Here is a 20,608-nt window from a genome sequence, read left to right on the forward strand (position 1 = left end):
CTTGCCCTGCCACCTTTAAGGATTTCAAAATCGTGCCATTTATAGTATACTGTCTTTCCATTATTAGTCCTCCCAAAGTGCATGATGTTGAATTTTTAAAAATTATTTATATTTTATACAGGTATCCACTTCTGTTTACTGTCGACTAGAACACACTGCATACACAATTGCACCAGGACAGACAATTCTAGCTGCTACCCCCATATAATATGTAATTTCTGGTTTGCAGAACTCTGATAAGCATTTCCATTTCACTTTTATTAAATATTAATAAATTAGAACAAGCCAATTTCACATAGGTCAACTTTTTATATAAGCTAAACATGAATTTAGGTGCTTTGCTTTTTATATAGACTAATAACTGATGGCTTTACCTCTAGTACTTCTTCATCTGATATTTGTAGCCTTACTATCTTCTCTGATTTCAGATAGAACTTCTATATCTCCTTCATTACTAAAGATGCTTCCAAAAACTTAGCTTAATATTTTGTGCCAAATTCAATTTTCCTCGCAATTACACTTAATTTTGTATAAACCTCAAATCTGCCGAAGGCTTAAATTGTTCTCATTTTCAGGCTCTTCTAACATGACTCTCACACCCATGGACAGACTACAAGAAAAAGCTTGACGTGATACAGGATCCTTCCCCCCTCCCTCTTTTTTTGCTCTTTGGTTGCAACCTTTTTCATTTTAATAAATACTACAGTCAGTACTTCTTTAAACTTTCCTCGCTTGTTTTTTCTAAGCTGTAAATAGTCTATCCTACACACACTTATTCCTCTTCACGTCCTCAGCTCATTGGAGAAAATCCCATCTCATTGTCTCATATTTTATCTCCCCTTTTTGGTAGCACTTAAAAATTGTGGAGTTCTTTACCTTCCTCAATCTTCCTTTTCTCTTACAATCTACTGGCTTTGTAACATAAGATTAGGGTAACCTAATCACTAATTGCTGATTAATTTTGTCGTCTTTGTCCTTGGCTGCCATCTTTTCCTCATCTAAATACTGCCCCATGGCGACATCATCCGTAGACGTGGATTCAGTTTCCACATGTACGCTGACGACACCCAGCTCCACTTCTCCACCACTTCTCTTTACTCTCCCACTACCTCTGTGTTGCCAGACTGCTCGTCCAAAAGCCAGACTTGGATGAGCCACAATTTCCTTCAGTTATACATTGGGACAACTGAAGCCATCAGCCTCAGCCCCCGCCAGAAACTCTATATTCTCACCATCCCCCTCCCCGGTCATTGTCTCAGGCTGAACCAGACTTTTTGCAACTTTAGCGTCCTATTCGACTGAGCTGAGCTTCTGACTCCATATCCTCCCCATCACAGAGATTATCTACTCTCCTCTCCATAACAACACCTGCCTCTGCTCCTGCCTCAACCCATCTGTTGCTGAAACTGTCATCCATGCCCTTGTCACCGCCAGGCGTGACCATTACATTGCTCCCCTGTCTGGCCTCCCATCCTCCAAACTGTAAACCAAAACTCAACCAAAATTCTACTGCCCGTATCCTATAACGCAACAAGTCTCGCTCACCCATCTTCCCTTGAACCTTTCTGCCTCTCCACCTCTCTCTCCTCCTTTAAGGCCCTCCTTAAAACTAACTTCTTTGACCAAGCTTTTGGTCACCCACCCTAATAGCTCCTTCTTTGTCTTGAATTTAATTTTTGTTTGATTATGCCTCCGTAAAGCAGCTTGGGATGTTTTTCTATGTTTGCCTGCCAGTTATTGAAGGTGTCACTGTGCATAAAATGGAAGCGTTTATTTGATTTAGGTTGCCTTGCTCAGTTATGTGCAGAAGGGAGCTTGCTGGAACAGGTCTAATTATGAGCAATTGTTTAATTTGAGTCCAGCATGGCATTTGATATCAATCGCAGTCTCATCATTTTCCTTTCTACATATCCAGCAAAGACACACACATTTAAGCGTCTAGAAGGGAGACTTCTGTTAACTAATAAGTCATTGACTTCAATGAGAGTTTTTGGTTTGATTTTGTAGCTGTAGCAAATAATGAACTAAACTATTAAGCTCACCTTTTGAGCGCTCGCTATTTGTTGTGGCTTGTGACATTTGGTAAAGATTCCTCACATATGCCAAATCATCCTCTGCCTGTCTTCTCTGTGCTGAAGCTGATGAGCAACGGTTATGGTATTTTTCAAGTTCCATTTGCATTTGGGCAAGAGACTGTTGTACTCCATAAAGAATCACTCCTGTGTCTTCACGCTCAGTTGTTTTCTTTTTCATTCTCCATGCCTTAGAGGAAAAAAAGGTAGTCATTAACTACTGGCCTCATTTTTTTAATCTGTAAAGGAAACTATTTGGGGGCACAGAATTAAATTGTATTGGTATATATGATAAACACCCTTCACCACTTATACACTGCAGTGATCAAAATAGTGAACACACAACATGGTTTACTAAAAGATACAAAATCCTGTTGAAGGTGGAAATAATTGTACTATTTACCCACAAACTGCAGTGTTGAAAAGAGATGGATCCATTTTAAAAGCAATACAAAACAAATAAATAATTTTAATAGTGATTTTTCTCAGTTTTGGATGTCATGCTTGCTGACACTTCCTCTCTATACAAGGAAAGTGCTAAGGGTGAGAAATTCATTATTGCCCAGGAATGGATGTAAACTTTGGAAAAGTTTGAGATTTACCGGCAGGCGCTAATGAATCTCACTGCACACAAAATTAATTGTCATCGCTCAAAGAAAGGATGGGAGTGCTAAATCAAGCGCTACACTCAAAGCACTAAACAATATCAGGTGCAGTCTAATCGCAAGTCATCACTGCCACAGGCTCTTTCCAGTTCTTAAAGCGGAGGTTCATTCATGCTGCAGAACCTCATTCTCAGCATTGCTGGTTGTGAACCTGTGTCAGCAAGCAGGAGCAGGCCAAGTCCAAGGAGCCGGACGACTCAACCAGCTGTACTCATGGCAGATCCATGCCCCAGGGAGAGAGCCCGCAGATTTTCGGACCAAGCATTGGAGGAGATGGTGTCTGCTGTGGAGAGACGGAGGGCGGTGCTCTACCCAGCAAGTGGCAGGAAGCCCTTGCCGCAAATCTTCCGTGCCATATGGAGGGAGGTTGCCCATCAGGTCTCGGGCAGCACTGTGGTCCCAAGGACCCATACACAGTGCAGGAAGAAATTTAACAACCACACTCGGGTGGTCAGGCAGGGTGAGTCAATGCCTCAACAAATGCTACATACCACCGGCTGAACCACAGTCTGCACACACTAGCCAAAGCACCATACCTCCAGCACTCATTCACCAACAATCTCTACCTACCAACACTCACACCCACATCTCACACCTTGCACACAATGACAGCTATTCAACTATGGCAGGCACATCACCCAAACATATTGCTCCACACTCACTCACACACTTGCCTTTCTCTTGCAGGCCAAGGTGGCTCACAACAGGGGAGAGCAGGAGCGCACAGGCGGGGGACAAGCCGACACCCAACCACTGTCTGCGCTGGAAAATAGTGCTGGAGATCATTGGGCACCAGGTTGTGGGCGCCATGGCCACCAGCGATGTTGACAACAACAGTAATTTCATACCCTACTTCTTCTCACATCCCACTTTCCCTTTACCCCACAAGCGTTTCGCACTTTCCAGCTAATTATGCTGTATGCATGCATTTCTCCCTTCCTGCCCCCCTCCCCTCACCTTAACCCATCTCTTGTGCTTTTATGCTTTCAGATAATGAGCATGCACCGGAGCAGTCTGTCCCTGAGGGCACCGTTGAAAGAGATGCGGGAGAAGAGGAGGAGGAAGAACACACTGCGTCACTGCATGTCTCACTCGCAGGCACCAGCTCAGATACTGGCACTACACGTTCTTTAGAGGCTAGTATAGTAGTGGGATCTGCACCGGGAATGAGCCAGCTGCAGCAAGGCCAGGGGGAAAGGGTAGCTTGGGGGCCAGCTCCCCGGACGGCGAGTTTGTGCGTGAGTTCTGCTGTCCAGGGCTCAGATGAGGGCCTCGATGGGGAGGCCTTTAGAAGAAGGGTGATGGGCATGCACACGGAGATCATAGGTGCAATGGCAAGGGTGCCCAAGAGCCTGTCAACAATGGTAAGGAGCGTGGAGGTGTCCGCCTCCAACATTGCACAAAGCTCCGCGCACACCATGGCGCCCATCATTTCCCGTCTGGAAAGGATGGTAGACTCCCAGAGAGACTGTGGCAACTCAGACCTGATGCTGCGTGTGTTGGGTGATCTGGCAGCTTCCATTGCAGCACAGGCGGAAGCGACACAATGTCTTAGTGCTGTAATGCAGTCTATCATTGGTGCCATTCAATCTCAGACTGCTCTCATGTAGTCTCAGCTTGATGCCAAGCAAGTTCTGACTGCTGCCATCATGGCTGGGTCTACCACCGTCGACCGGGGCTTTCATGGTGTCGCAGCAGACCAGCAATCTGTGCTGCAACAGATTGGTAGTGATGCTGAGGTGCTACCCTGGGGGAGTGGCAGTGGGTCAGTGGAGCAGGAAGCTGCTGTCCTCTCTCAGGATGACAGCATTCCTGCTCCCACCACTGGCACTCTGCCATTGCCCTTGCCGCTGCCTGTCATCCAGCCAGCCCAGACTGCAGCCGCCCATGCTGAGGTGGTGCAGTCTACAGCTGGGCCTTCCAGGTCCAGAGCTGGTCGAGGGCGTCCTGCAAGACCATTTGAAGTCTCCCGCACGGACACTCAGCAGCCTTCCACCAGCCGTGCTGCAGCCACTCGGCCAACAATTCGTAGGAGTGCTAGAGTAGACAAAGGCACAGTAATGCGAGGCACTAAGGGATTGCACAAGGGTGAATAGTAAATACTGTTGTTGTAAAGAGGTGTTCACTGATTATTGACAAATTTATTAATTCACTTTGGATAATTTTTTACTGTCTCTCATTTCAGCTGTGTGCTGTAATATGGCCTGCGACAGGGATGGAATGATGGGGATGTGGTGAGCAACGGGGATCTGGGGTTGAATTTACTGGAACCGCAGTCTGATGAGGCGGTCACGGCCCGCCCTTCCAGAAGGCCGATTGAGTGGCTGCCTCCTCCCTCGCTCCTGCTCCTCCTCCTTGTCTTCCTCATCGTCCTCCTCCTCCTCCTCTCCCTCTTCCTCCTCCTCCTCCTGAGGTGGTCCCGCAATCCCTGCTGGCAAGGGCTGGGCCCTCATGATGGCTAGATTGTGGAGCATGCAGCACAGCACGACGAAATAGGACACCCGCTCCAGCGAGTACTGGAGGGCTCCTCCCGAAGGTCAAGGAAGCAGAACCATTGCTTGAGCACCCTGATGGTCTGCTCAATGATGTTCCTGGTGGCAGCATGGCTCTCATTATATGAGTGCTGTGCAAGAGTGTTGGAGTTGCGGAAGTGAGTCATGAGCCAGGTGGAGAGCGGATATCCCTTGTCTCCGACCAGCCAGCCGCGAGCTTGATGTGGTGGCTGAAAGGGTGCTGGAACACCGTGGCTGCTGCCAGGATAGGGGCATTCACATTGAGGATTCGCTGTCTGTGGTCGCACACCAACTGGACATTAAGTGAGTGGTAGCCTTTGCGGTTACGGAAGATCTCAGGATTGTTATGCGGTGCCCGCAAAGTCACGTGGGCTTTATTGTTTTTGATTCTCTGCGTCGTGGGGAATCCCGCTATCCTGGCAAAGCCACATGCACGCTCGTCCTGCTTCTCTCTGGTGATGGGGGACGAAACGTAGTTTCTTCTCCTAGTGTAGAGAGCCTCTGAGACCTCCCGAATGCAGCGATGGACGGCGAACTGTGAGATGTTACCTATATCTCTTGTTGCAGACTGGAAGGATCTGCTGCCGAAGAAATTGAGAGCGACAGTGACCTTGACTGCCACTGAGAGAGCCGTCTTCATCCTGATCTGAGGCTCAAGGTCTGGTTGCAGGAGGTGGCAGAGTTCTGTGACTACATCCTAGCTGAATTAAAGGTAGGAGAATTGCTGTCGGAAGACGCTCGGAAGGTTAGGCCTCTTATTGAGAGCCCTGATGGCCATCCTCCTCCCTCTGGCCACATGTTCCAATCTTTCTCGCTGCCTGCGTTCCCTCCGCAGTAGATCCTGGAGGGCGAGGTTGACTGCCAGAACAGCCCCCATTAATGTAAGGAAATGCAGCACTTTTATATTTTGTGAGAATAAATGTAACTAATTTTTAGTAGCCACAACACTCCGGAGACTAAACACCCTTTAAATGACTGATTTAAACTGTTGCACAATGTCAAACTGGCAAGGAAGCAGTGAAACAGCACTAACCTGACAGCTGCGACTCATTTCTCATGATCCCTTTAAGTAACGCCCCTGGAGCCGGCTAACGACTGCTTCACGCCTCCTCTCCCTGTCGCTGTCAGGGCAAGGCGCTAAGGCAGGGGGCGATACTCAATTTGGCAGTTCGGGCGCCCAGTGAGCGTTGCATGCTCACTGACCCCATGATCTGCCTGGTGCTGACGTCCCTGGCGCTAACTCGTAGCAGCAGCGCTACGGGGGTGGGGCCGAGTTTGGCTTGCCACGGCGCTACTGCCTCAGCATCCTGTTAGCACCTCCGGCAGGCGCTAACTGGAGACGCTAAGGTACCGAATTTCTCCCCCTAAGTGTTTGCACTGCAACTAATAGCCAAGCCAAAAGATCTGTAGTCAAGGGTTATATCTAGCAAACAATTTTCTGCAGAATAAGTTCCCATAACTGCCATATGTAACTATAATCGTTGGAGAGCTGTAATTTAAACGTTGCTGAATGCCAAATCACTGCAATAAAATTTATATTATTTGATTATATGTAATGCATTAAAAGCTGTGTTACTGCACTTACCAAATCCCTGTGCTCCAGGATTATCTTGTCCATTTGCTTTGAAAGATGGTTCTTCAGAGCTTCCTGGAAGCGCTTCATTAGAGGCTATGTTATTAAAAGAAGACATTTTTAAAAAGGTAATTACTTTTCTTTTTTATTTTGGTGAACCTGTACTCATCAAACTGATGACAAAAGCTGAGAATGGAGCAAGTTTCAATGTAAAGTGCTCTGCCCACTGACATGGTGAGGGAAAGGTGTTTACTCTACAGAATCTTAAAATGTAAGTGCATTTTACTGAATTGCTCACAATTGATCAATATTACGGGAATTGTTCGCACACATCATAACTGTTATCACTTACCAAATGTTTTATGCTATACAACTGCTAGTTAACGACAGGCAGAGAACCCTCTCCCCTGATGCGAGATCACAAATATAATTTTTTAAATGAGAAGTGCAGCCCATAGACTCCATTACTATTCATGCTATTACTGAAGCAAGACTTCATGATTTCACATCAGGAGTGGTTCTGTACTGTTTCCAGATGTCTCTAGCAAACAGTGCAACATAGTAACATCTAAGAGAACTATCAAATGGAGAGATATTGTCCTTTATAACGCAATTCGGTGGAATATTCTTCCCCTATAACGAGTGTATCAAATGTATGCAGAGTAATCAAAGATTTTGTGATCATTTTAATGTTTTAATTCATGAATCAATTATGTGCAAAGACTTTTCTAGAAGTTAGTATTAACTCTGCAATAATGATGTCACAATCGATAATCTTCCTCATCATGTATCTCAGATGTGCTGACAGGTAATATCCGCAATGACAGCTGCTACTAGCACAGAAACAGAATAAATCCTTGCCTACAAAAATTACTAACAATAACTGATGACAGAGGGTGATTTAAAGGCTCTAATCTTATTTCAGAGTTTAGATGACTGTTACAAACTGCTTACATATTCCTTCTGTGTTGGAACTCCTTACTTAATGTACTGGAGTGGGCCTTTGGCGTAGCGGTAGCATCCCCGCCGCTGGGCCAGAAGGCGTAGGGTTTCGAACCCCGCTCCAGACAGTCCCGGCAAGTGGAGTCGGAGCACCAGCTCTAAATTCTGGGTTGACATCCAGCGGGATACTTGCGTCCGTGGGTGTGGGTGCCCCCACCCCCCTCGTATGGGTTGTGGGAGCCCGTAAAACCCTCCCGCCATAGGACTAACCACCCTAATGGCTGGTACGAAGATGGTTACGGTCACGGAAGGAGCGTTAATCGCGGCCAGAAATCCTTCCACCACTTCATACAGTTCCCCAAAGGGAACAGTATGAAGACACGTATGACGACGACGACTTAATGTACTGCCTTGGAATTATTCCCAAGTATTTATTACCTTGTAATTTATTGAAGAGCACAGTCCTAATACCATAGACGAGCAACATTTTGCTTATAAAGGTCATGACAATGGTTTTCAGAATTGCTTTAATTCTGGTTGGTTTTGCTACTAAAAATATATATCAGTATCAAAATTTAAAGTGCAAAACATGAGTTGATTTTGAAAATAATGACCTTCAAGCTCTGAATTGGATAAACTGTCTAATGCTAAAATATTTCTTACATGATCTGGGTCAAGCACAACCAATTCTGACTGTTCTTCATCCGTATCTGATTCTTCATCTGACTCACACACAAAGGAGGGGCTTTTAGGACAGCCTTGCAAGCCTACGGAAAGAGGGAAAGTTATTTTCATTTTTCCTGAAAGACAGAAAACAATGGAACACAGAAAGTAATACTACAAAAATAACAATGGTCCTTTGGGTTAAAATACATAGAGAAATGAGTAGATCTCCCCTGATGCAGCTCCTGGTAACGTGTTGAGAATGTGTTGCATTACATGGTCAGGAACATCGGCCCGTATTTTCCGATTGCAGGCCTACCGCGGGCGGAGGCCTGCGATCTGGAAAAATCTGCGCCCTTACCTGAGGGCTCCCGGGAGGCGCACAGTTCCGATGCTGGGCCTCTCCAAACTCCAAGTGTGCAGGGCCCACGTATCCCAGAAGCGCATGTAGTTCGCAGCGTCCCTGGGATCACGTGGGCCATGGGGAGCCAATCACAGAAGGAAATCTCCCTTCATACATTTGACAGGAAGACCTGTCAAATATATGAATGGAGATCAATGAAAAAACATAGTAAAACTTTAAATAAATTATTTTTAAAAAATCACATTTTTAAAATGACTTGAAATTACAATAAATTAAGTATTTTAAACAAAAATTTAATTTTTTGAAAAAAATAATTCAAGTATTTTACAGGGCTAAAAATAAACTTACCTTTTTTTAAAGTACTTTTAAATGATAAATCAGTGAAAATTTATTTTTTAAACTTTTTTTCTACTCTTATCCTGGTAAAAGCAGGCCTTACCAGGTGCAAGAATTGTAAGGGTTTTCTGCGGGCGGAGGGTCTCCAAAAAGCCGAACTATCTGCCCATGGAGGCCCTTCTCCAGGGCAGCCGGAGGATCTGTCAAGAGGATTCTTGACAGATCGGAAATGCCGGTTTTCATGGCATGCTCTGTGCATGCCTAAAACCGGCATTTCCGATGTCCCTACTGGTGGGTGCACAGCGTGTACCCACCCATAGGGATCGGAATATCCGGCCCATTATATTATGTAAATCACAATGAATTATTCTTCTGCTAAAGTGTAGGTGTGTGTCTCTTTAAAGCTATGAAATGTAATTTCTGTTATGTAAACAATGAGTGAATTCACACAGATGTCATTTAATAGACTGCAGACATTCTGGCTGGGGCTTTCTGCATATGTGCTTGCCAGTACGCAGTTCCCCCCCTTCATTTCAATGGACAAGATAACTGCAGGCTAGCAAGTGCACATGTGGAAAGGTCCAGCCTCTGGCTCCGGTATTCTTGTAGAGTTTTTCTGTACCTTGCAAGTAACTTTTTACCATGTACGGAAATTTACATTAAATAGTGCGTGACATTTCAAATGTGTGGCTATCTTACGCGTGATTGTCAGGAAGTGCGTGTATAGTTAAAGTCTTATAATAGCACAAGTAGATTGCATATGGTGAGGCAGAGGATAAGCTATTTTATGTCAGGGAATGTATAACATATTATCAGGGCCAAGGATATATGGTTATTGAATAAGTAAAATTATGTTTTCTTACAAAGCATTATGTTAGTCTTATATTTGAACTCAAATTTTGTCGTTTTGTCCATATTTTTGTGTAAATTGTAAATCAGTGGTCATTATAATTATTATATGTTTGTTTTCCTATGTATTTAATTTTCTGGCTTACTTATGTACTGAGGTTTTTGGTTTAGTTGGTAGCACAGCACTCTCACCTCTGAGTCAGAAGGTTATGCATTAAAGCCCCACTACAGACTAGAGCACACAATCTAGGCTGCAAAGCCTCATGAATCTCCTCCCCCTCCACCCCCAGAACAGTGGAGTGGGGATTCTCTGATTTTGGGAGCATGGGGGAGGGGAAGGGGTCATGGAGGTGTGGAAGGAGAATGCAGTGGGCTGGAAGTTTTGGAGAATGTGTTTGTGGACAACCATTATGTGGGAATTCATGGAATATCACATTACTGTGAAGCACCTTGGTATGTTTTTCTACGTTAAAGGCGCTATATAAATGCAAGTTGTTGTTCAAGCTCACAAAATAAACTCAGTAGTACACTACTATTAGCTCTAACATATATATTATCAAACCAATCTTTGCAATACAGATAACATATTCTGCACACAATTTACAAACATTTTAACATAAATTCTTGTTGAATAAGTTTCTATTAGATTATTAAAACATAATGATTCATTCAGCAACAAATTGATGTTTCTGTAAATAGGGATAATGATTCATTCAGCAGCAAATTGATGTTTCTGTAAATAGGGATTGTAGCAAAATGCTGATTCATTCTAATCTAGTATCTTTTTTTTACTTCAGTACCACTCCCATGAAAATTGGCTTTAAAATTAATAGCCTGTGAGCTTGATCTCCACTGGTATTTACATATGAATGATCTACTTTCACAGGTCCAACATCCAGAACTCATCTGGCACTCGTATCACCAGTGCTAATTTTGAGGGATTTACCTAACTTCAGTCCTGGTCTAGCAGGTTCTTGAGTGCTGCTTTGTGTGGATGGTCTGCTCTTTTCAGTTTTCAGCTGTTCAGCAACAATTGGCTCATCTGTAGACTCCAATGCAAACCCATCTGGCACCATCTATGATCAATGTTATGTGGTTAAAACAATATAAAATCAGCTTAATTTCCAATGATTATTAAATGACTGGTGATTAAGAATTATGTTATAATTGACTGCATTTTTTACCTGCAGTATAATTCTATTAACAATAGGTTTAGTGATAATCATAGAGTGTCATATGAATGCATTAGGCTATATCCACTATTTTAACAGTAATGTTAACCCACGGAGTATTATTTGAAAAAGAGAAAAGTAATTCTTCATTTTTCAGAAAATACTTTTCTAACATTTAACATAACAAATGATCATAAAATAATCCACAGAATAATAATATATATTTAAAAAAATAGAAAATACAATAGACATTGTTTAGTGCTTCCTCTGGAACAGGTTCAACCAATTCTGAAGTATGAATGCCAATCCACATCCTACCTCTCCTCAACACAGAATTTTGGCACTTTAGTGTGCTCTATAGAGTTTCAATGCTAGTTTACAGTGAGATTTATAGTTAGGCTTTTTTCAGATGAACAGCTTTTCAAGTCTTCAATTGGTTATCTGGAGAAGATAGGAAAACTACTCAAGGGAAGAGGAGGGGGCTTCTTTGTCCACTTTGTAAGCAATTCTTTCCGGTGGACATGATGTGACAAAAGTTGAGTGTGAGCCCATCCTAACCTGAACTCCATACACAGGCACTTTGCAGCAATCAGGAGCAGACACTAGCTAATTTTTCAAATTATTAATTGTTAAATATCAAATGTCACAAATTACAAGAACTGTCTACAGAACAAAATATTTAAAATATTAAAGAAAATAGACCTTTTGCAGTACTGCTTCTGTGCTCTCTGGAATATATTGAACAAATTCTTGTGAACTGGGAAGTTCCACTTCCTCAGCCGGGCCTTCAGTACCTGCCTCCTGATTTGCATAAAAATACAATTATTAAATAATTTACAGCAGATACTCTGCTAGTTAATAACTCACAATTATGGACTTTTTGTAATTGCGACACTCTCTTTCTAAGCTATTTTCAATTCCCTCTCTTTGGTTTCTCTGTGCTATTTCATGCCATCCATGAGTTGGATGAAGGACCACCAACTTGCTGCCAGTCCTTCATCAATGCAACTCCGACTGTAGGAGATATACAAAATTGGCCATAATTTTCCCTACTGTCAGGAAGTGCCCAACCTCAACTATGTTCTATGCCCTATGGTGACCTGTCTGAAATTGAGACTCCAGAGCCAAACCAATGTCCTACCACTCCTTGACGTAGAGTTTTAGCACTTCAGTGTGCTCTGGGAAGTGCTAGCCAGGGCATCTAGATAAAATAAGCTATCCAGTAGGCTGGATAGATGGTGGTAGGAGTCCTACCTCCCTTGCTCAGGCATGCCTTTTTGTGGTTTGATTACAGAACAGGATGCCATAATCTGTGTTGATGTCTGCAGATGCAATTTAAAATTATTGTGACAAAAATTAAGCACTTTTTTTGTCTAACATTTAGCTTGGTATTAGCCACACTATATAAAGGGGTTAAAAAACAGCTTCCTCACGGAAACCATGTCCCAGCCTCAGCAACGAAGAGTTAAAGTTGGTACCAAAAAGGAATTGCCCATTGGGATCCCCATAACTGTAACTCAGTTATGGGGGTTGGTTGGTTGCCTCACATTTAGTTTTAGCCACTCAATTCAAGTAAAAATGTGGCTGTGTGATTCATTAAAACATATGTCTAATTGGCAACTTGTTGAAATTAACATATATTTATTTAAATTCTGATTGGCTCCAAAGGGATTTTCAAAGGGATTTATCAACCTGCACTTTTCAAATGAACAAAGTGATGAGGATGCTTTCAAAAAGTCAAGAGGGCGACTATAATCTTCGAAGTGAACATGTTTACTCTGCCAGTTTACTGCCTAAACCATGAAAATCACCCACCCATCTCCCATATGCTATCTTACTGCCAGTATCCACTTGTTCTTTACTGTTTAATGAATAGAGGCAAAGAATGCAAAAGCCAGGAAGTTATGCTAAACCTATATAAAACACTAGTTCGGCCCCAGCTGGAGTATTATGTCCAATCCTGGGCACTACACTTTAGGAAGGATGTGAAGGCTTTGGAGAGGGTTCAAAAGAGAATGGTTCCAGGGATGAGGGATTACAGTTCCGTGGATAGACTGGAGAAGTTTGGGTCGTTCTCCTTAGAGCACAAAAGACTAAGAGGAGATTTGATAGAGGTGTTTAAAATCAGGAAGGGTTTAGATATGCAACGAGTGGTTAGGATTTGGAATGCAATGCCTGATAGGATGTTGGAAACAGTTTCAATAGTAGCTTTCAAAAGGGAATTGGATAAATACTTAAAGGAAAAAAAATTGCAGGGATATGGGGAAAGAGCTGGGGAGTGGGTCTAACTGGATTGCTCTTCGAAAGAGCTGGCGCAGACTCAATGGGCTGAATGGTCTCCTTCTGTGCTGTACTATTCTATGATTCTATGAATTTGTTTGGCAGTTAAAGCCTAAAACAAGGTGACATAAGAAAACTACTAGGCACTTGGTCCGAGTATTAAACAAGGAAATGACTTATGAAGTAATACTGAGCGGCCTGCTGGTGGCGCTGTCCAGGGAGAGTATAAATACTCGGGCATGGGCCCAGCTTGCTCAGGACATTCTTTAACAGGAACTAGTGAAGGACACAACTGTTTTTCAACATGGAGATCTAGTTGTGTCCTTCACTAGTTCCTATTAAAGAATGTCCTGAGCAAGCTGGGCCCGTGCCCAAGTATTTATACTCTCCCTGGACAGCGCCACCAGCAGGCCGCCCAGTATTACTTCATAAGTCATTTCCACATGAATGACAAGATTCATGTCACAAGGTTTGACATAGTGTTGTTTTGCCACCTTCTGAAGATAAGGAGGAAACTGTGGCAGAGCCACTGAGGGACTCTGAACAACTGTACATAATTCCCTTTAACGATGTGTTAGCTACAGACTAAATCTGTACCATTGTATATACTGTTTGCATGTACAGTGCGCGGTCCCTTTAAGAGCGCGGGCAAACGCGATGACGTCATGCCGCTAATCACGTGATCACCCAAACGCGGGAAAAACATGATGACGTCATGACGCCATCCACGGGACCGCCCAGGCAGTCCTCGTGGAGCCTCCGACCTGTTAAGATCTGTATTCATAGTTCTCTTGCATCCATCTGTTTAAACTCGTTAGTTTGACATTAAAAACCTTTTTGATTGATTGCCTGTGTCGAACTCAATCTCTAGATAGGAATTTGATCATTCCTACAAAACTAGGATTGACCCAGTGACTGAAGTCATCTTAAAAGAGTAAATGGACTGCAAAGTGTTTATTATCGTAGACACATTATGAAATTTACTTAGATAACAGAGCAAGTAAAATGACTCATGAGGATGTAGTGAGCCTGTGCTCATCTAGGAGAGTAGTTTAAAACATAGAAGCCAAAAATATCTAGGGTAAAAGAAACCCAAAGATATAACGCTTATGTTATAGCTGATTATAATTTGTGTTAATTATTTCATTGATAAACAACTGGTTTATGATTTTGACATACATACCGTACAGAGGAAATCTCCCCACTATATTTATATTCATAATGTGTAGGTTTATCCCCATTTTAAAGTTATGTTTTATTTTCTTCCTCATTTCAACCTGCATCCTCTGGGGATATGTCTGTCTTCTGTTCATCTAGTCATGACCATGATTGAGAATTCACCCTGGAATTACAAATACCTAACACTATCTTCACATGATAACCAGGGATGGGTAACATTGCCAGTGTTGCCCATATCCTGTGAAAAAATAAAGGCCGGGAATTTCCTCAGGGCAGCTCCCTGTTTCACCATTGTAACTGCAGCAGAAACCCCGTTTACACACGTCTGCCGCACTTCCAATAAAGTTACAGCAGCAGATCGGGACCAGCTCTGAGGAATTTCCCGGCCAAAAAAACATAATACCATTCAATGGTACAATGCTGTGTTGTACTAATGTTCTAGGTTGTAATACAAGTGTATATATTTAATAACTCTATAAATCCCTATGGAGACTGTGGTAAAATATAACAAGTTAAAATTTAAGAAAATAATTGGAGGAATGGAAAACTCTTATGGTTCTTCAATTTATATAATTGATTCCACCAGTTTTCTCTCCTCTTTGCCTGTAGGCACTGATCCATGCTGGGATAAAGTTCCAAAGACAACAGCAACACTCTACCACTTCGCTCAAGTAACCACTCTTGATGTATGAGGTATCAGCCTACATTATGATTGTTAGCTGGAAATAGGACTTTGGTGGAGGGTGGGGAAGGGAGCAATCAAAGTTGAACCTGATCCCATGCTCACCCAAAATTCACATACAATCATACACTTTTCAGTAGGGCTCACTGGATAATGATCAAAAGTGGGAAGCCTGGCTGATTATTCCTTTTTCTACACCAATGGCATTGAGGTATACTGTAGCTCCCAGTTGAGATCAGTTACCTCAGACCAAGCATTGCTGGTACCTTCCTGTTCTGCAATGGATCACTATCACACTTGGCATTCCATTTACCAAGTGGGCCATAGAGGATGAGGAGGTAAAAAAAAATTCTAATATTAAATTTTACAAATCCACAGAATAATAAAATAATAGAAGTACTAAAAGATAGACATTTACCATATTTGTTTGTGTATCCTCTCCAACATCTCCAACCAATCCTGGTGATTTGGGAGGTTCTAAAGTGGGCGTCCGATCTCCTTGCTCAGCCACATCAGCAGTAGCTTCTCCCTAATTTGCATGAAAATGCAACCAATTATCAGATAATTGTGCTACAGTTGCCCTAACAGGTATAACTTTAATGCTGGATTTTTTTGTTTGTAAATGAGACTCTCTCTTTCTAACAACAAAGTTGCACTTTCATAGCACCATGAACAAAATAAATCATTCCAAAGGATTTCACAGGGTGAAAAATAGCAAGCAGTGTTAGGGATGGTGACTAAAGGCAAGATCCAAGAGGTAGCTTTTAAGGAGGCAATTGAAGGAAGGGAGAGGTTTCAGGTTTGGGATCAAAAAGGCTAAAGTTTTGCCTCTGATTGTGGGACCAAAGGAAGAAGGATGCAAAGGAGACCAAAGACAGAAGATCAGAGGGCATGTGTTGAAACGTAGAGCTGAAAGAGGTTGCAAAGATACACAGTGGCAAAACCGTAATGCACTTGTAAATGTTGACAACAATTGTGAAATTGATGAGCTTGGAGATGAGAAAAATTTTAAAAAAATTATTGGAGGAATGGAAAACTCTTATGGTTCTTCAATTTATCAAAAAATTCCACACCAAGGGCATTGAGGTAAAGTGTAGCACTCATACTGCTGCCCAGTTGTGATCAGCTACTTCAGACCTGGTCTGCATGGCTCATTATCACACTTGGGCACTCCATTTACCAACTGGGCCATCAAGGATGGTAGAAGTATTTTTTCTAGTTTTAAACTTTACAATTTAAAAGAACAATGCACAGAATAACAAAATATTAAAAATATATAGACATTTACCATGTTTGTTTGTGTATCCCCTGGAACATCGCCAACTAATTCTGGTAATATGGGAGGTTCTGAAGTGGGTGTCCGATCTCCTTTCTCAGCCACATCTTCAGTAGTTTCTTCCTGATTTTCATGAAAATGCAACCAATTTATAAGATGCTTGCACAAGAAGTACCCTAACAATTAAAACTTTAATGCTGGATTTTATTTTGTGAGACTCTTTTTTAACAACATATTGCACTTCATAGCACTTTTAACAAAATAAAACACCCCAAAGGATTTCACAAGGTGAACAATAACTGGATAGCAAGCTGTGGTGGGGGAAGTGTTAGAGATGGTGACTCAAGGCAAGATCTACGAGGTAGTTGTTAAGGAGCCCATTGAAGGAAGGGAGAGGTTTGAGATTTGGGATCAAAAAGGCTAAAGGTTCTGCTCCTGATGATGGATCAAAGGAAGGAGGATGCAAAGGAGGCTAGAGTAAGGAAATCAGAGGGCATCTGTTGGAATGTAGAGCTGAAAGAAGTTGCAACGGTTGAAACATCCAAAAGTCACATTTACCTCCTGTGCACTCTCTGGTACATCTTGATCCTGCTCCAAGCTTTGAACAGTCTCAGGTGTGGGGCTATGGAGAGATAAACACAGCAATTAAACAATCATAGAAAAATAAATGTTAAATACTGAAACATAGAAATAACTTACCAGATTGTTACTACATTTTAAAAATGTACTTAATCTGTAAAAGAACAAAGGCTGGGTTGTATAACTACAGAATATTTACATAGGTAAATTGCTTAAATTAACAATACAGGGATAATAAAATAATTCCAAGATATCTGCATTCATCTGAATAGCTGCATCATTTTAAATGTTAGAAATGGAAATATTTATATGTATTTATTATTTAAATAGTCATTCTAAATCGTTGTTTCCATATTTTATTCTTTAAAACTACTGGTCCAAGGTAACCAAGGAATAAAAATATTGTAATCTATATTTCTCCCATGGGATTGACTGATCGAGTGATAGGTTGCAAATTTATATCCACAATTCTCTTTATCAAATTTTAACCTTACCATTAGTTGGAGCTGCTTAAAAGAGGCCAGGCACATTACCAAAAGTTTTTTTTTGGTAGTACCAATTGATTTACCTCTTTTCAACCTTGGTGGTGTCCTACCCTTGGTGCCTTGACCCTTTATCTTGGAATCATTTAAAAAGTGTTATACAACTCCTGGACTCCACTCTTAAATATTTTGGTGAGACATTGTCATTGTCTTGGGAACGCTCCAAAGGCTTTGAAGGATCTGGCACTGCATTTCTAAACAAGTTATCATCACATAGCCTCATGCCAAAGCTATAGCTATCGGGTTTCCTCTCAAATCACTCCAAGTGTACCCTGGTTGAAGTCTTATCCTCTGATTCACTTTCCATTACCTCAGGACTGTCCTCTCTGTCAGTGTATTCCTTTTTCATATTAATCACTTCCTCCATTCATCATCCAACCCTATATAATCATTTGCTGATGGTTCCACTCTATCTTTATCAATTTCAATGTCATTCCAATTACACACCCTCATTGCACACAACCACAATTCCTCTCACTGTCCAACAGGTGAATCACTACAACTAACGGGCAGCACGGTGGCATAAGTGGTTAGTACTGTTGCCTCACAGCACCAGGGACCAGGGTTCGAATCCGGCCTCGGGTGACTGTCTGTGTGGAGTTTGCACATTCTCCCCGTGTTTGCGTGGGTTTCCTCCGGGTGCTCCGGTTTCCTCCCACAGTCCAAAGATGTGCGGGTTAGGTTGATTGGCTATGATAAATTGACCTTAGTGTTAGGGGGATTAAATACGTGGGGTTACGGGGATAGGGTGGGATATGTGTTGGTGTAGGGGTTACGGGGATCGGGTGGGATATGTGTCGGTGCAGGCTCGATGGGCCGAAATGGCCTCTATCTGCACTGTGGGGTTTCTGTGAACTAGGTCGCCTCTATGCTCTTCGATGGATCAGTGAGAATATTGTTTCTATCAATTCTTTAAAGTCACATTGTGGTAAATTTTTAACTTGCCGCCTGGGTGGTAAACTGGCGTTGCGTATTGGCCACCCATTGGAAATGGAAATCGGGCGGTTTCTGTAATGGGTGGCCAATCCTTAATGCCAGTTTTACACCCTTGCGGCACGTTGAAAATCTACCCCAGTTTATTCATGTGTCAAGCAAATCTAACCAACAACTACCAACTCTTTACTTCTGATAATTCCATTTATGCCGTTCTTCATCTATTAATATTCAAGGCCTCACTATCTCCTTTGACCTCAAACGGAACTTTCACAGATTCCCTCTTGTTCAAGCTACCTCTAAGAAGCATAGTTTGCTCTTTCTTGCCAAACACTTTATTCCAACAACTCTTAATACTGTATAAAGTCTAGGTACCCCCAAGATTTGAATGAAGTTCTCATATCTGAGGAGATTCTTTTAATGTGTCTCTCATGCAAGATAAAAAAACTCATCATTTTATGGGTGATCCCTCTCACTTCTAGCCTGCAACCATGTTCTTTGTTGCGACCTGTCTTATATTTCTAATCTTTCCTTTATTATTTCTACCAAATTAGATATATGTCTGCTTCCTACTTCTTTACCCCGTTGAAAACAAGACTCATTACACAGTCCTTATTCAGGACCTCAAAAGTCTGGAACTCCTTGTTTCCTTTAACTTTTCATTCCTTCTACAACCATAAGATTTTAAAAACCCAAGGCTGTCATTACTCAATCATCATTTCCTGATTTACCTTGCCTTTTTTTTCCCGAACTTCGTGGTCTCTGCACTATGGACTTGATCCCTTCGCCTTGGTGTCTCAATAGTAAAAACCAAGAGCTGTTTGGCTTGAACGCGTATCAGTAACAAATACTACCAATAAATATAAATGCAACTTTATGCCTTGTACATATGGGCTGAAATTATAAACTTCAAACCTATCAATCAGATTTTCTATACAGCTAAATGTGTGACTGATTACAGAAAATAAATCAGAGTTCTGCCATTGCAGCACTAACTGCTTCTTACATTGGTGAGATCAAATGCAGATTGGGTGATCGCTTTGCGAAACACCTCCGTTCAGTCTGCAAGCGTGACCCTGAGCTTCTGGTTGCTTGTCATTTTAATTCTCCATCCCACTCCCACTCTGAGCTCTCTGTCCTCAGCCTCCTACACTGTTCTAATGAAGCTCAACGGAAGCTCAAGGAACAGCACCTCATCTTTCAATTTGGCATTTTGCAGCCTTCCAGACTCAACAGTGAGTTCAACAATTTCAGATCATAACCACTGCTCCCATTTTTTCCAGATAGCAGCTGCTGGTAGTGTTTCTGCAGTTGCCATATACAGCTTTTCTAAACCCATTTTTTATTTATTTTCTTGTCCCATTACTACCCCCTTTTGCCTTGCACCATCATCCTTTTTGTCATTTAATCACTCCTGCCTTCCACCCTATCACAGACCTTCCCTTGCGGTCGGAGGCGTACCACTGAAGTACGACTCCGACTCGCGAAACAATTACAAAAGTACCTCCTTGCACCCAGGCTGCGAAAAGTTGCCATCTCAGGCCTCAAGGCGGAGGGCAGTGTAATGGTCCATGGATCCCAGGGACGCAGGTGGTTCGGAAGCGTACCTGGGATTACGTGGACCCGGTCCTCCAATGACAAAGAAGATTTCCATGTCAATCATTTATGAAGGGGATTCCCCCAATGATATGCAATGGAATCCTGAAATCTAATAATTGTACAATTTACGGAAATTGAATTTTATTCTTAAGTACCTTCATTGCACCAACCTCAATAAAAAAAATGATTTTGATTAATTTTACACATATGCAGAATTTTGGATAAGCCCCTTACACTGATACAAACAGGCTCTATACCTGCTTGCATCAACCATAAGATTTACGTGGGCAATTGCTGGGCAAATAGCCCAACTCTGCGTCAGCGATTGCAAGCGCATGCGGAAATCCGGAACTTGCGGGGCAATTCAAAGTGAATGCGACGGCGTAGAC

General features: G+C 42.3%; 1 protein-coding gene across 1 annotated transcript in view; it reads right to left on the bottom strand.

Annotated features, from left to right (window-relative positions):
• Positions 1 to 20,608, bottom strand: part of ccdc40 (coiled-coil domain 40 molecular ruler complex subunit) — a 57,404-nt gene that overhangs the window by 36,262 nt on the left and 534 nt on the right. The window contains exons 2-9 of the mRNA XM_085964106.1: positions 17,125 to 17,188; positions 16,579 to 16,689; positions 15,709 to 15,819; positions 11,852 to 11,950; positions 10,924 to 11,053; positions 8,429 to 8,532; positions 6,836 to 6,919; positions 1,987 to 2,262 (exon numbers count right to left, since the gene is read on the bottom strand). Coding sequence (XP_085820232.1) covers positions 1,987 to 2,262; positions 6,836 to 6,919; positions 8,429 to 8,532; positions 10,924 to 11,053; positions 11,852 to 11,950; positions 15,709 to 15,819; positions 16,579 to 16,689; positions 17,125 to 17,188 — 979 coding nt within the window. The remainder of the gene's footprint in view (positions 1 to 1,986; positions 2,263 to 6,835; positions 6,920 to 8,428; positions 8,533 to 10,923; positions 11,054 to 11,851; positions 11,951 to 15,708; positions 15,820 to 16,578; positions 16,690 to 17,124; positions 17,189 to 20,608) is intronic.

This window comes from Somniosus microcephalus, chromosome 21 (assembly GCF_052327205.1).
Source record: "Somniosus microcephalus isolate GS21.2 chromosome 21, FLI_Smic_1.0, whole genome shotgun sequence".
In the NCBI taxonomy this organism is placed as follows: Eukaryota; Metazoa; Chordata; class Chondrichthyes; order Squaliformes; family Somniosidae; genus Somniosus; species Somniosus microcephalus.